The sequence below is a fragment of the Carcharodon carcharias genome, chromosome 26, assembly GCF_017639515.1.
Source record: "Carcharodon carcharias isolate sCarCar2 chromosome 26, sCarCar2.pri, whole genome shotgun sequence".
Classification (NCBI taxonomy): Eukaryota; Metazoa; Chordata; class Chondrichthyes; order Lamniformes; family Lamnidae; genus Carcharodon; species Carcharodon carcharias.
The window spans coordinates 5,213,524-5,229,512 of record NC_054492.1 but is presented as its reverse complement, the minus strand read 5'-3'; the positions used below and the strand labels follow the sequence as shown (position 1 = coordinate 5,229,512).

The window sequence follows — 15,989 nt, the reverse complement described above, 5'->3', positions numbered from 1 at the left end:
AGGACACAGGCTGTTGAAATAGACAGACACATATGCATTAAACTGTATTTATATACAAGTGTGAAGTTATGTACTTTGGGCAAAACAAGATGGAGAGTCAGTATAATTTTAACGTGTAGTATTTTGAGGGCGTGCAAGAAACAGGTAATGGGAGTATACACGCATAAATCTCTGAGGAAGGTGGGCCAGTTGAGACGACCATTAAAGGAAGCATATGGCTTTAAATATAGAGACAGGTGAGTACAGAAACATGAAAGTTATGCTCGATCTTTAATAATTTCTAGTTAGACTTCAGATGGAGTATTGTGTAATCAGGAAGGGTAACAAGGCCCTGGAGGGTAGTTTACAAGGAAGATATCAGGGATAAGTGACTTCAGTTTCATGGAGAAGATGGAGATGCTGGGTTTGTTCTCCTTAGGGCAGAGAAGATTAAGAGATCTAAATAAGGTAATCAAAATTGAAGGATTTTGAGAGAGTAAGCCTGTGGGGGGGTGGGGGGAAGAGAGAGAGAGAGAGTCGAAGATCATAGATTTATAATGATTGACAAAAGAGCCACTGGAGAAATGAAGATCATTTGTTTCACACTAATGGTTAAGATTTGAAACACACTATCTGAAAGCCTACTGGGAGAAGCAGAGCAGCAGGTCTCAGACAAACACAGGAAAACTAATATCATAATTAGCACAAAGTGTGGAGCAGCATGGCTAAGTCACAGATAACCATACAGCTTATTGGTTAGTCTTTTTAATAGCTATTACTTTAGTGTAAGCTAAGCAATTAAATATCCTGAAAGTTACAAAGAATCTATAAACATATTTAATCTTTTAAAGAATACAGACTATGATATGCACAGCAGGTTGTTCTGTCTTAACTGCAATATGTGGGAGTTGATGAAAAGAGAGGCTGCCCCAAGCAAGCACATTTGCAGTCAACATCTGTCCCCAATCTCTCTGGCTCAGAGTCAATGAGCTGCAGTGCAAGTTGGAGACACTCCAACACACAAATGAGGGAAAGAAGTATCTGGTCAGCTTGCTCCAGACTTCATTCACACCTCAGAGCGGTGCATGATCAGAACAGGTTTGGTGCAATAAATAAAAGCAAATGCTGCGGATACTGGAAATCTGAAATAAAAACAGAAAATGCTGGAAAAACTCAGCAGGTCTGGCAGCATCTGTTAAGAGAAAAACAGAGTTAATGTTTCGCGTCCAGGTGACTCCTCTTCAGGTTTGATGTAATGATAGTTTAAAGTGAAGGGAAGCCAGGTGAGGTAATGAATAAGGATGCATAGAAAAAAGCTTACATTTATGTAGTGCCTTTCACGGCCATCAGCTGTCTCCAAGTCGTTTACAGTCAATGATGCACTTCTGAAGTGTAGTTACTGTTGAAATATGGGATACACAGCACCCAGTTTGCACACAGTAAGCTCCCACAAAGAATGTGACAATAGCCAGATAATCTGCTTCCAAACTAATCCTATTCAACATGTACAATACCAATTTTGATGTTTATTTGAAGTGAATTCATGGAGGGAACTTACATTACACAGCTCATCATGTCTTCAGCAATTCTCAACCGCTTAATGACTTTCAAAGTATAAGCAAACAACAGTCAATCTGCACACAGCAAGATACCACAAACAGAAACCAAGATGAATGAGCAATTCAGTTGAATATGGTTTTGTTGATGGTAGAAAACGTCAGCTGAGGCAGGAATGTTGGTCAGAACACCAGGAAAGCTTGCTGCCCATTGTCAAATTGTGCCAGAGAAACTCATAATACCCAGAAGAACTATAGTTAACATCTCAGGGAAGGACACATCTGAAGTAGGGTTTGAATCCATGACTTAGGCTCAAGAAGCAAGTGTATTACCACCAAACCAAGTTGGCATTACAATCGAACTCCCCGCTGATTTGTTACAGGATTAATTCTAGAATATTACAAAAGAAGGTGCAGACTATTAATCACTTAAATAAAACTACAGGCCGCTTTGTGACAGAAATAGTGAATTCTAAGCATTGACAGGGAGCAGAAAATTGTGATAAAAATAAGACACAATTTTAATGAACTCACAGCCCTTTACGTCAAGATAAAGATGTTTGTATATTCATCACAGCTGTTGGCAGATTGGGTTACCATTGATCTGATATTTTAAATATGGTTCAGAATGATCCCTATGCAGTACTGTTTTTAATCATCTGAGAATGTGGGTTGTAAAACCAGCTTTAATTCCAACTGGGCTGCTCAATCATAGAGGTTCTTTATTTCATGTCTCCAAATATTGGTTAATGCTACCCAGAATTTAGAATGTTCAAAGCAAGATGATCAGTAGGTCAGTGAAAGGAGTAAGGCACATCATTAATAATTAATGAACTTATGGCAAACTCATCATGCAAGACAATAATTTCTTACATTAATGACCCAGAATCTGCTGCAGTGAGGCACCTCGTGATGTACACCATAAGCTGGAATTTCCCCCTCACGCTCCAGCTCAAAAAATGACTTGCCCTGAAAGTGAGAGCTGATAATTTCGTGGCAAGGGCACTGGGGCATATGGGGCCTTGGTGATGCAGTCTCCTCTCTGCTGGAGACGAAGCACAGTTTGGGTGATTGCTTTGCTGAACACATCCATTCAGAAACACAACCATTTTAATTCTCTGCCCTATTCCCACTCTGTCCTGGGCCTCCCTCATTGTTCTAATGAAGCTCAACAGAAGCGAGGAACATCAGCTCATCTTTCAATTAGGAATTTTACAATATTCCAGACTCACTATTACATTTAACAACTTTATATCTTAAAGGCCCTTCTCATTTTCTCTCAGACAGCAGTTTCTGCCAATAGGGGATGTTTGCACCAGGGCCACTGGGAGGGGAGGTGGTGCAGGGCCCAGTATTGGTTGGAAATCTCCATCAGTACACAGCCAGAGTGTTTTGTAGTCCTGGGGTCTACCCATCTTTCTCCACCAGATTCCCAGGCCCAGGCTATAGCCATCTACATCTCCTCTGGACCCTTCTGTCCCTTTGTCTCATTATCACCCCCTTTTTTAATCTCCCCAATCTATCATAAACATGTCTCGTTTCTTTCCTTCCCCCTTTCCAGCCTCGGTACTTGCTTAAAACTGGTTCTTTACCTTTCATCAGAACTGGAGAAAGTTATGACTCGAAACATGAACTGTTTCTCTCTCCCCAGATGCTGAAACCTGCTGAGTATTTCCAGCATCATGTTTTTATTTAGTTCAAAACTGCGTTGTCCAGCTCTCCATCCATAACTCTGCATATTTATTTCTCAGTTTCAAATATTTATTAAATTGTCCTTTAAAAGATGCAATGAGCTCTGTGGCAAAGCATTCCATAACCCAATGCTCTACATAAGAAATTTCTCCTTACTCTAAACCTTAAATCCATGATTCTTCAATGAGAGGAAATTCCCTACTTAATCTATCAAATCCTTCATAACTTTAAAATCCTCTATTAAATCTCTGCTCAGTCCTCTCTGCTCCAATAGAAATATTCTCAGAATCTCAAATTTCTCCTCATACTACAGTTTCCCATCCCAGCATCATACCTGGTGAGACTACACAGACTGAGCTCAACGGATTTAATGCCCTTTCTCTACTGGAGTATCCAAATCTGTTCGCACTGCTCTAACTGAGGCCAAACCAGTGTTCTGTATAAAATTATCACTCCTTACTCTTGTACTCTATGCTTTTATTTAAAAAACCCCAACTGCTGCTGTCCTTCTCTATGGCTATATCACTATAGAGTCATTTACCCGAATGTAACATTTGGAGATGTCACATTTCTAAAAGTGCCAAACCTCCGGGTGTGATGTGTCCATATAACAAATATTGATCAGCTAAAAAGAATATTTACCTTTAATTTACTAAGGGTTTCATTAATGGAACACACACAATAGAAGCGGAGTTTAATCCAGTTAATAGATATATGTCAGTTCACTAAATAACCCAACTTCTTCCATTTCAAACTGACAAGTAGCAAATGTCAAATTGCTCAAAATACTGAGAGCCAGCTTTGCAAAGCCTTTTTAATCATACCTTCTAAAATATTAAGTATTTATAAATAAGAAACACGAAGTCATAAAGTTAAGTAAAATGCCTGTCTCTACACATTTGTAAATATTTTTCCTGAACATCTTGAAGTCTGGAATTCCAGAGCTCAGGGCCCAGGCAGAACACATGGCAACCAACAGTGAAGGGAAGGAAATCAAGGATACACAATGGGCCAGAACTGGAGGAATTTACTGAAGAGCACCCTCATGTCAGGAGCCCATGATTGCTGTGAGAGCACCTGTCTCAATCTTCAATTATGGAGTTTGGGATTTGTTGCTTTTTTTTTGTTAATTCTATAATCCTATAGAGACAAAGTAGGAGGAGGAAGCCAATTATCCTCTTCGGCCTGCCCTGAAATTCAATTGAATCACAGCTAAACTGTACATTCTCATCCAACTAGCTTGGCTCCATATCTCCATAATCTTGACTAATAAAAATCTTTTGATCTCAGATTAAACATTGAGCCAACATATTTTGTCTTTCTCTGATTTTAATGTTATTTCCCCTTTTCCTCAACTCCCCAGCGGAGAAAGGTTCTCTCTTCACTGTCCTCTCAATTCTTTTAACAATCCAAAAAACCTCAAATTAAATCACACCTTAACCTGCTATATCCCAGGCAAGACAAGCCCACCTAACGTAATCCCTCCTCATAATCAAACCCTTGGAGCCCTGTAATCATTCTGGGAATTTGGACTTTCCAAGGCTAATAACACCCAAGATGCAATGTCCAGCACTGCACACGGTTTTCCAGATATGGAATAACAGAGGCTTTATGTGACTATAGCAGACTTCTCTTTACATTCCAGCTTTCTAGTTATAAAGGTTAATATTCCATTAGCCTTTCTGATTCTTACCCGAATATATTAATTTATTTTAATATATGGATTCTAAACTTTGATTATTTATTCATATAAGAATACTCAGATTTATCTGTTTATGGTCCACATTGAATAACCTAACACTCCTGGAACTCCCTCCCTAATAGCACTGTGGGTGTACCTACACCACATGGACTGCAGCATTTCATGAAGGCAGCTCACCACCACCTTCTCAAGGGAAACTAGGGATGGGTAATAAATGATGGCACAGCCAGCGAAGCCCACATCCCGTGAATGAATAAAAAAAACTTAGCTGCATTATTTCAAAATCCATCTGCTACTACTTTGCCCATTCATCTCATCAATCAATGCCTGTAAGTTTCCTTCCTACACTCCTCACTGTACACCATCATTGTAATTATAGCAGACTTGGATACATGGCTTTCTATGCCAACATCCAAGCCAATAATAAACAGAGTGAATAGTTAAGGCCTCATCACAGATGCTTGTTGATATCACTGGTCTTCCAGTTTGAGTACATACCCATTTTCCCTTCTCTATCTTCTGTCACCTAACCAGGTCAACTGGTTCCACCAAATGGTTCTGGTTCATGTCAGTTATATCAAGCCCCTCCCTTACTTTTTGTTTCATGAATGCAAATTAGACTGCTTTAGTGAACAGAGGCAGGCTCTGGAGTTGAAAACGACCCCCAGATAACAATTCTTAAAAATGGGTCGAAAAGTCGGCCAATCAGAATTTGCCAGAATTTGTTGTTTGCAAACACGTCTTTTATCTGAAAATGCAAAAAAAGACTGACAACACCAACAACCAAAGATGATTAGGAATCGTAAAGATAACTGCACATTTGTTTTGTACAATAACTATAGCTTACATCAATATAGGAAACCATCTCAAAGTGCTTCACAGGAGTGACTACCAAACTAACTCTGACAATGAACCATATAAGGAGACATTAGGGCAGATGCCCAATAGCTTGGTCAAGGGAGTAGGTTTTAAGGAGTGTCTTAAAAGGAAGGGAGGGGTGAAGAGGTTTAGGGAGGGGATTGAAGCTTAGGGGTGGCAGCTGCCTCTTCTAGCAAGTACTATTTTTTACATAACTTATTATACATGGTTTTTGGATGCAACACTTGAGGTGATGCTGTACGTGGGTCATGAGATCCCCAGTCAGTCACCCAGCACCCAGTGATCATCTCTAAACTGAACAAAAGATCGAGAGCTCTCCCCAGTATATTTCAGACCAAAAGCCTCCAAATAAAGAGTTATCAAAGAATGACAGGAATTGTTTGCATTCCAAGATTAGCTGCAGCTGCTACTTGTCTGGATATTTTGACTTAATTCCCTTCATGTTTCAGCCATCAGAAACTGAGTTCACCAACATCTCCAACCAGTCTTTTTAACCACAGGGATCATTATCTCAAAAACGATACTGATTCACACAATGTAATCCTTTAGCATCACTTATTTTTCAGATGAGACAATATCAAGGAGAAAAACAGTCTCAGCCAGAAGGCTCAATTATGTGGTGGATTTTACATATATAGTCAACCTCCATTGTCACAAAGACAAAGACATTTCCTGTAAAAATGCAACTAATTACAGCCAGTGAACTTCTGATTTGTCCAAAAATAATTGTGCTTGGCACATTAACTTTGACAAGAAAAAACATATCAAACAAGATTATTCAGGGCAGTGCCCTATTCATTCCTTACCTAGTCACACTCCAACAGTTCCACCCCACCACCACCCCACAGCTACAGCACAATGTCCCACTCATTCCAAGTATGCCTGCAAATAGTGCTTTAAAGACAAAATTGCACAATCACAACAACTGACTACTTGTTGGCTAACAGGCTAGAAAGGAGAGAAAGATCAGGAGGACCCATGAGGAGGTTGGGAAGGCAGGCCTGATTCTCAGAAGAATGGTTCTCCCAGGGCATTGCTCATGGTGAGAGGGCATGTTACAATGGGAGTTTAGTCTAGAGTAGAAATTCTGCTCCCAGACACCATGGACAGAGAACTGGAAATCAAAAGGCGAAGGCACTGCAGCCGCAAAGATTTTCAAACCAGCCATTGCTGAGGAGGCGGGTAGGCTGTGTTCATCTGGCGCACAAGCTTCTTAAAGATTTCAAATTTATTTAAATGAAGGCAACACCTCTCAAGTGGTCTCAATTTATGATAATCCGCTCCATTCCCCCAGCAGTGAAAGTTCCTCAATGGATGCACTCCTGCTGTAATGACCAGAACCTCACCAACATCACCAGTACTTTTGAAAGTTGGCATGACATTTAATATTTACTAACTAACATGTAGTATGAGTAGTCTGGGGTTTGGAATGCATTGCAAAATTTAAAGTGGTCCCAAGCTAAATTGGAGAGTGGACCAGGGCAGGGGAATGAGGTAGCTGGGGAGTGCAACTCTATATGAAGGTGATAAGCAAAGTATAACACACAGTAAGCTAAGAAGAGAGGCATGGAGTTTTAAGGTTAAAACTGGACCTAGAGAGAGAAATGGGGAATTAAGGTGAGCTGTGATGACAATTTCCTGGATTTAACTTCCAATGGTAAGACGGTTGTGGGATAGGGGAGAAGCAATTGAAATTTGCAAGGGGAAATGGAGTCAAGATCAGCCAATAGCTAATTTACTGGCACAACAGGCTGGAAGGGCTGAATGGCCTCCTCCTGTTCCTAAGTTAGTGTAAATCAGAAAGCAAGACTGACCTTTCACACAGAAAGCTACAACCTGCAGTTTGCAAGCTTCAATTCTGCCAAATTCCAGGCAAAAACATGTCAGGGACATCGAAAATGGCAATGCTGGGAGCTGTAGCACCAGGTTTTTTGTCAGTGGTTTGTCTCAGTGTTTGCTACACTCAGACTTCGTACTGCAACACATCAAACATGCAATTTATATTGGTGCACCCTCTAGAGGAACAGCCAGGTATAACCAGCTGAAAAGCCACACAGGGAGCTCAGATTCAATGCAGCGGACCAAAGATTACAGCCTGTGCATATCCTTCTATAGAACATCAGATCTGATACACCATTCTAATAAATTCTGCTTACTTTGTGCAGTTTTCCTCTGATGTTAACTTATTTTTCCCCCATATGCCACTTCCATTTTCACTTTGTAAAGTTTAGAACATTTTCTCTACTCTCCATTTGATTTGGCTAAAAACAGGGTCCAAAAGTTTATTTTCAGAAATAATTGAATAGCAAGGATGTAGAAAACAGACACATTGATGTGCAGAAACAAGTAAAAATAGAGGGCTCTGTTAAAATAGTACAACCAGGATTATTCATCAGGAATTAAAAAGCAACTTATTAAAAACAGTAAGGTTAGTCTCTTTATAATGAGGAAAGTTCCCACGTCTGGCTTTCCTACCTTTATTCTATGATATCCAATTTACACAGGTTATTTGTGGGATGTTCAAAGGCTTGGAAGCCCTATGGTAAGGCATGCGCCCCGCCAATCCCCCACCCCATACCCCCCACCGTCCTGTTGGGCAGTCACCCCAGACCCATTAGATAATCTGGGTTCTTACTGGGAAGATGGGCTTGTGTAGGCTAGAGCACATGGTCCAGTAGGTGGCAATCACTCTGAGCTCTGAGAGTTTATATTCCTGGAGCAAAAAGCTTCACCATCAAGTGTGTAACATCAGGAATGTCAACCACGTCTGCAGAGAAACTTCCACCTATTGGTGACTCCTCGTGTCAGTCTGGTTTGATTTGTAGAACCTTTTCCTGCAAGTAGAATGATTGTGGGTCCAAATAACATTCAAGGGCTTCATGGCAATACAGACCCCCTCAGGCCAACACCATCAGGCACATTAAACTGAAATCCCATCTGCCTCCACAAATGCATAAAAGATCATCCGGCACTATTGTGATGGAATCAATTTTGGGGGGGCGATTTTTTAGTCCATGTGTTTTTATAAGTTAGCATCTGTGGGGACAACTTCTGGTTATTTAAAGTGCAGAGTGTGCCCAGCTTGGCTACATTAGACCCTGCATAGAAACAGGTACAGAACCCTGATGGGAGATTTGAACAGGTCAAAGATCACTCCAAGTGGCACAGTGAACAGCAGCCCATGGGGAACAGACAAAGAGGAGAATCTGCTCCATGCTGCTGAGGGTGCTGGGGCCTCAGAGAAGCCCACGGAACCATCAGCTCTGAGCTGCTAAGAGTTGGGGCTCGAGGAGCCCAGGAATGGGGTTTACTCTGTTTTTGAGGAGATTAGAACTCGGGGAAGTCCAGCAGTTGCTGGCAGCAGCTTGGATGAGAAAACAGATGTGTTAAGGGTGAGGATTGACACGTGGAATTGTGATATTGTAGCCATCACTGAGACGTGGTTGAGGAGGGGCAGGATTGGCAGCTCAACATTCCAGGATATAGAATCTGCAGGCGAGACAGGGGAGTGGGTAAAAGAGGAGGAGGCATTGCATTATTAGTTAAGGAGTCAGTTACTGCAGTAAGGAGAGATGATATCCTGGCGGGGGCATCAAATGAAGCTTTGTGGGTAGAGCTTAGGAATAAAAAAGGGGCAGCCGCATTGTTAGATGTTTATTATAGACCCCCAGATAGTCAGTGGGAAATTGAGCAAATATGTGCATAATTTGCAGAGGTGTGTAAAAACAATTACCCTATTGTTATTATATTAGGTGATTTCAACTTTCCCAACATTAATTGGGATAGACAAAGTGTTAAGGGCTTGGATGGAGTGGATTTCTTGAAATGTGTACAGGAGAACTTTTTAGGTCAATACGTAGAGGGTCCGACAAGGGACGATGCATTGCTGGACCTAATTCTGGGGAATGAAGCTGGACAGGTGGCTGAGGTGATGGTAGGGGAGCATTTTAGTGATAGTGACCACAACATGGTACAGTTTAAGCTTGTTATGGACAAAGAAATAGAAAAGTTGCAAAAAATTGTTTTGGATTGGGGGAAGAGTGGATTTTAGTAAAATAAGGCAGGATCTGGCCAACGTAGACTAGGGAACAGCTACTTGTGGGGAAATCTACAGAGGAGCAGTGGGGGACATTCAAAAAGGAAATGGGGAGGGTACAACCTCAACATGTTCATTCTAGGGTGATAGGAAGGAGTAACAAGCCCAGAGAACCATGGATGACCAGAGATATTCAGGTTACGATGAGAAGGAAAAGAGAGGCTTTTAGCAGGTACAAGGGAAACAAATCAGCAGGGTCCAGAAAGTGCAGGGCGGAGCTTAAGAAAGCAATTAGGAGAGCAAAGAGGGGATATGAGAAAGCTCTGGCTGGTAAAAGTAGGAAAAATCCCAAGATATTCTATAAGTATATCAATGGGAAGGGAAAACCTAAGAAAGAGGATAGCCCATAAGGGACCAAGGGGGCAATCTATGGGTGGAACCAGAGGACATCGCTAGAGTGTTGAATGAATACTTCACATCCGTCTTCACCCAAGGGAATGAGGATGAAGGTATCGAACTCGGGGCGAGAGACTGCGAGGTTCTTGAGCAAATTGATATAGGGAGTGACAAGGTATTGGAGGTGTTAGCAGGCATAAAAGTGGGCAAATCTCCAGGTCTGGATGATGTGTCCCAGACTGTTGAGGGAAGCAAGGGAGGAGATCACAGGGGTCTGATCCAAATTTTTAATTCCTCTCTGGCCATGGGGGAGGTGCCAGAGAACAGCTAATGTGGTTCCGCTATTTAAGAAGGGTTGTAGAAATAAGCCAGGGAACTACAGGCCAGTGAGTCTCACGTCAGTGGTAGGGAAACCATTGGAGAAAGTTCTGAAGTAGAGAATCTATCTCCACTTGGAGAGGCAAGGTTTGATCAGGGATAGTCAGCATGGCTTTGTCAGAGGGAGGTCATGCCTAACAAATTTGATTGAATGTTTTGAGGAGGTGACCAGGTGTGTAGATGAGGGTAGTGCAGTTGATGTTGTTTATATGGATTTCAGCAAAGCCTTTGACAAGGTCCCACATGGGAGATTTATAAAGAAGGCAAATGCACATGGGATACAGGGTAATTTGATAAGGTGAATTCAAAATTGGCTTACTTGTAGCAGACAGAGGGTGATGACAGAATGATGCTTTAGTGACTGGAAGCCAGTGTCCAGTGGGGTACCACAGGGATCTGTGCTCGGTCCCCTATTATTTGTCATTTATATAAACGACATAGATGACTATGTGGGGGTTAGGATTAATAAGTTTGCAGATGACACAAAGATTGGCCGGGTGGTTAACAGCGAGGTTGAGTGTCTTGTGCTACAGGAAGATATAGACGGGATGGTCAAATGGGCAGATAAGTGGCAGATGGAATTTAACCCTGAAAAGTGTGGGGTGATACACTTTAGAAGGAGTAATTTGACAAGGAAGTATTCAATGAACGGCATGACACTAGAAAGTTCTGAGGAACAAAGGGACCTTGGCGTGTGTGTCCATAGATCTCTGAAGGCGGAGGGGCATGTTGGTGGGGTGGTGAAAAAGGCATATAGGACACTTGCCTTTATCAATCGAGGCATAGATTACAAATGTAGGGAGATTATGTTGGAGTTGTATAGAACCTTGGTGAGGCCACAGCTGGAGTACTGTGTGCAGTTCTGGTCACCACATTATAGGAAGGATGTGATTGCACTGGAGGGGGTGCAGAGGAGGCACTAGGATGTTGCCTGGGATGAAACAGTTAAGTTATGAAGAGAGGTTGACTTGGGATGCTTTCGTTGGAGCAGAGAAGACTGAGGGGCGACCTGATCAAGGTGTACAAGATTATGATGGGCATTGACAGGGTGGATAGGGAGCAGCTGTTCCCCTTAGTTGAAGGGTCAGTCACAAAGTGACATAAGTTCAAGGTGAGGGGCAGGAGGTTTAGGGGGGATGTGAGTGACAATTTTACCCAGAGGGTGCTGATGGTCCAGAATGCAGTGCCTGGGAGGGTGGTGGAGGTGGGTTGCCTCACATCCTTTAAAAAGTACCTGGATGAGCACTTGGCAAGTCATAATATTCAAGACTATGGGCCAATTGCTGGTAAATGGGATTAGGTAGGTAGGTCAGGTGTTTCTCACGTGTCGGTGCAGACTTGATGGGCCGAAGGGCCTCTTCTGCACTGTGAGATTCTGTGATTCTGAGAAGCTGGGACCATGCCTGTGTTTAGACACAAGCCATCACAGGGGGACGCAATCTCAGTTGACAGTCAACTCAGCTGGAAAAGAGACCAAGGCCTGGGAGCAGATATGAGAGAGATCTAGGATCGTGGGTCTTTTGGGTAGAATAGAGCTACTGTCAGCTGGGAACCAGACTAGCTCTTGGAAGTGGAGCTAAAATCCGTCATGAAGTCGACAGAGTTTTTAAAGAATTTTGAGACTCATAGTGATGATTGTTGTCTGAGTAGGTTGCTGAGAAATTCAGGGAACCTGTCTTGGTGGTGTCTGCCATTTAATGTGCAGCTTGCCTGTTTATTCATGTTTACCTTATGTTAATTCTATGTTGGATTATAAAATTGAACACTGACTTTTATTGATTTGTGTACAGTAAAATTTGTTTGTTTAAAACCATAGAATCCTGTGGCTTTATTCTTAGTAAGAAATTGGGATTTCAAATTGTGCCTACTTTAACAATGTAGGTTACTGGTCCCTAACCAGACTGTAACAATTTGGGGTCTCTTTTGGAATTGTAACAAAATTGCAGGCCACTGGACACTGAAAACTTAGCTGCACTAGGGGCTGAATTTTAGGCCACCACTGGATTAGGAAGAGGTGGCCAAGAGCTAAGGATAGCCCGGCTAGCCGGTGTGCTGGTCCCCCAGCTCAGGATCCATTTTATTGGAGGCAGGATTGGGTGGGATGGGGGATGGCAACAAGACGTTTGTGGCGAGAAGCTGCCACAGCTCATTAAGAAGCTAATGAGGCCAGTTAAAGGTGGTCAGCTACGTTCTCCTGTGTGGGGTAGGTTCAGCACCTGGAAACACAGTCGTGACTTCTATTTCATGCTCCCAAGGGAAAATCTAGCCCTGGGGTATTCATCACACAATCTAAATTGGACATTAATTAGGTCAGTAGAACAAAGATAGCTCTCCCTACCGTCAATCTCCTGGAGAATACATACATCACTTTTTGAACCAAATCTGTTGCTTTTTCAAACTATTAAGTCATTGCAACACCTGCTTAAATGAACATTTCCTCAATCTATGGTACATTAACATTTCAGGGCATGTAACCTCCGCCATATAAAGTAGAATCAATCCTTTAAATTTCCTCTTGGAAAAGGCCAAGTACCATCCATTCAAATGTCAAAGATGTCTAGCAAATGTTGTTGGTTTCACAGTAGCACAGTATATCTCAAACAGGAGAGTGTGTTCAGCCCATCTAGCCCACCAAATCATTTATTCCACAATCAACATAACACCTAGCAGATGGTCCAGTCATTACCAAATTGTCGTGGGAGTTTGCTTTTGCACAAAATGGCTGCTCTGTTCCCTACATCACAACAGTCACGACACTTCAAAACCTCTGTATCGGCTGTGGAGTGCTTTGGGATGTTCTGAAGTTGTGAAAGGCACTATAGAAGTGCAAGTTTTTCTTTTCTTTTTATTTCCAGGGACATTTCAATAGAGCCTGGAATCCCATTTGTTGACACGTATTTGTCCAGGTCCATCTTAAACCCCTTTCTCAGCTTTCCCGTATCACCATTTACATTTGGTTTGTAACGTGCATTGAGCTAACCAAGACAACTCATACAAAGGGCATGAGGAAGACACCAGATCATTCGCAGAACCACACACATGTTATTGAGACACTCAGCAGGATCGCCAATACAAGACTCCAAAGGTTCAATTCCCTGGGAAATGTGATTATGCTCTTATTGACAATGCTAACAACAACATACCATATTCATGACAGTCAGTATGAATCGCTGGGCAGCCTCGGCACCATGATACTCGACCATGTCAGAATCTGCCACCAGCAACGTCTCCACAGTGTATTCATTGGTTAATCGAATGGCGTTTCTTCGGGGTCGCCAGCCATCAGGCTTCTTTGGTCTCTTCCTTCCTAGGAGGAGAGGTTATATGTTTATGCACATGCTCAACTGCCCAAAGTATTCAGAAATACAGATGTACACAGCATCAAGCAATCTAGTCGCTGCAGCACTCATCTCCTGATCAGATGAAGACAGGTTTATAACATTTGGTTTCCCATCATTCAAACCCCATTTGCCTGAAACTTATCTCATTGGTTTTAACATGGATTCATCTTTGGAACCCATTTTATCCTTTCAGGTAGTTCAGTGTCTAATCTTGCCTTATAAAGCACCTGTGAAACGCCTTTAGACATTTTTTATTAGGTTTAAGGTTCTATATAAACACAAGTTACTGTTGATTACACACTGATCCATCCTGGAGGGCTCTATACCCTGAATGTTAAACTAATTATTAATTTCTAATCAGGTTATGGGGAGAGAAGTGACAGTGCACAAAAGACAAGAAATAGAGCATTTTTTTGTTTGGTCAGCAGAAGAGCGGAATACATTGACACAGGCTGAGAGGCTAGCAGAACAACCTGGGGGTATTTACCAAAGGATGGTCCATGTTTATTCACTGGGGTCATAGTGGGAGGCATTGGAAACTAAACAATAGGTTACCCCCAGCTTGTTGATAGAAGCATGATGTCTACTGTTCTCAATAAGGGCTTTAAATTATTCAAATGGTTTCCCAGATCAAGGGGAAAGTTTTGGGAATTGAATGTAATCAGTTTAAACTTCTGCCTGGAACATCCCAGCTGTGACACGTTGTTATGGAAATAGGCTATGCAGGGAGGTACCCTCTGTTTTGGTTTCTCTGATTTTTCAGAGGAAAAAACAATTGATGCTTGGAATCTACTCGAGTCAGAACAGAGAAGAATACCAGCATTAGTGGCTTTAAAGCAGCTGAAACCAATAGCAAAGGGCTATCAGAAACTAGGGGTGTTTTTGGATTTGCAGTCGTGAAGCAAGAATGCAGTGAGGCCCATGCTTGGGCCATGGAGTCCACAGTCATGAGGTGCTGGACAAGAACTATAGGGTCAAAAACAGAATTACCTGGAAAAACTCAGCAGGTCTGGCAGCATCGGCGGAGAAGAAAAGAGTTGACGTTTCGAGTCCTCATGACCCTTCGACAGAACTATAGGGTCGCCTGGCCAAATACTAATGGAAGCACCCCAAGAAATTTCATACCTCAGAGAATAACTGCAATACTGAGGAGAATCAAAGTGAATTCTGGAGAGCTGTGACATACATTGCTTTAGTCCCAAGAAAAGGGTTTAAATATAAATGTTTACATTCTGTTGAGATTTAAGGGTTTAAAGCATGTGTGATTGCAAAACAGTGTTGTTAGTAGAGCTTGCTTTAACTCTTGTAAAGTAAAAGTTTTTGTTTTGTTTAAAACGTGAAATCTTGTGTAGCTCTTTCAGGTAATAACTGGGTGTCAAATTTCTTTCTGAAGGTTACTGGTCTCTATTGAGATCATAACAAGTGGAATGGAAATGCAAAGTAAAGGTCCATCCCACGATTACATCATTGGTTTCCTCAGCGAGTTTGGAATTCTACAAAATGAAGCAAATGCTGTTCTAAATAAAGATTTAGATACTGGCCCGGATTTCAGTGTAATGATGTGAAATGGTCAGCATTTACCATAATTGACAGCAACTTCTGGAGCATGCACATGCTCAGAATAATGCAGAGATCCAGAAACTGTCAGTGATTTTATTCTTCTCCAGAGGCACACCCCACACTGCAGTCAATTGGGAAACAACTGAATTGATGAGAACTTTCCCCCTTGCTCTGTTGGCCTCAGCATTAGGAACATTTGAAAAAGTTATACCTTGTTGAATGAGGTGTAACTGGGTCTTTAATGGCCTACTAACATCATAATTACTGCTAAGACCCTCACTGGTCCTGAAACTAATTTTATATTTGTGGAATGACAAGTGCCCCAAAATGATTAAAAATTCCTCATTTAAAAAAAAAACATTTTTCCCTGTTCTAAAAGTTGCTTTATCTTTATATTAGCTTCTTAGTCCAATCATTTATTTCACTGTCTGAAAATGTAAATTAAAAGAAAAGGATATTAAGTGCTTTTA

General features: G+C 41.7%; 1 protein-coding gene across 2 annotated transcripts in view; it reads right to left on the bottom strand.

The window, feature by feature from the left end:
• The window catches only part of adamts17 (ADAM metallopeptidase with thrombospondin type 1 motif, 17), a 591,331-nt gene that overhangs the window by 537,671 nt on the left and 37,671 nt on the right, over positions 1–15,989 (bottom strand). For both annotated transcript variants that reach the window (XM_041175111.1, XM_041175112.1), the window contains exon 4: positions 13,762–13,925. In XM_041175111.1, the coding sequence (XP_041031045.1) occupies positions 13,762–13,925 (164 nt within the window). The remainder of the gene's footprint in view (positions 1–13,761; positions 13,926–15,989) is intronic.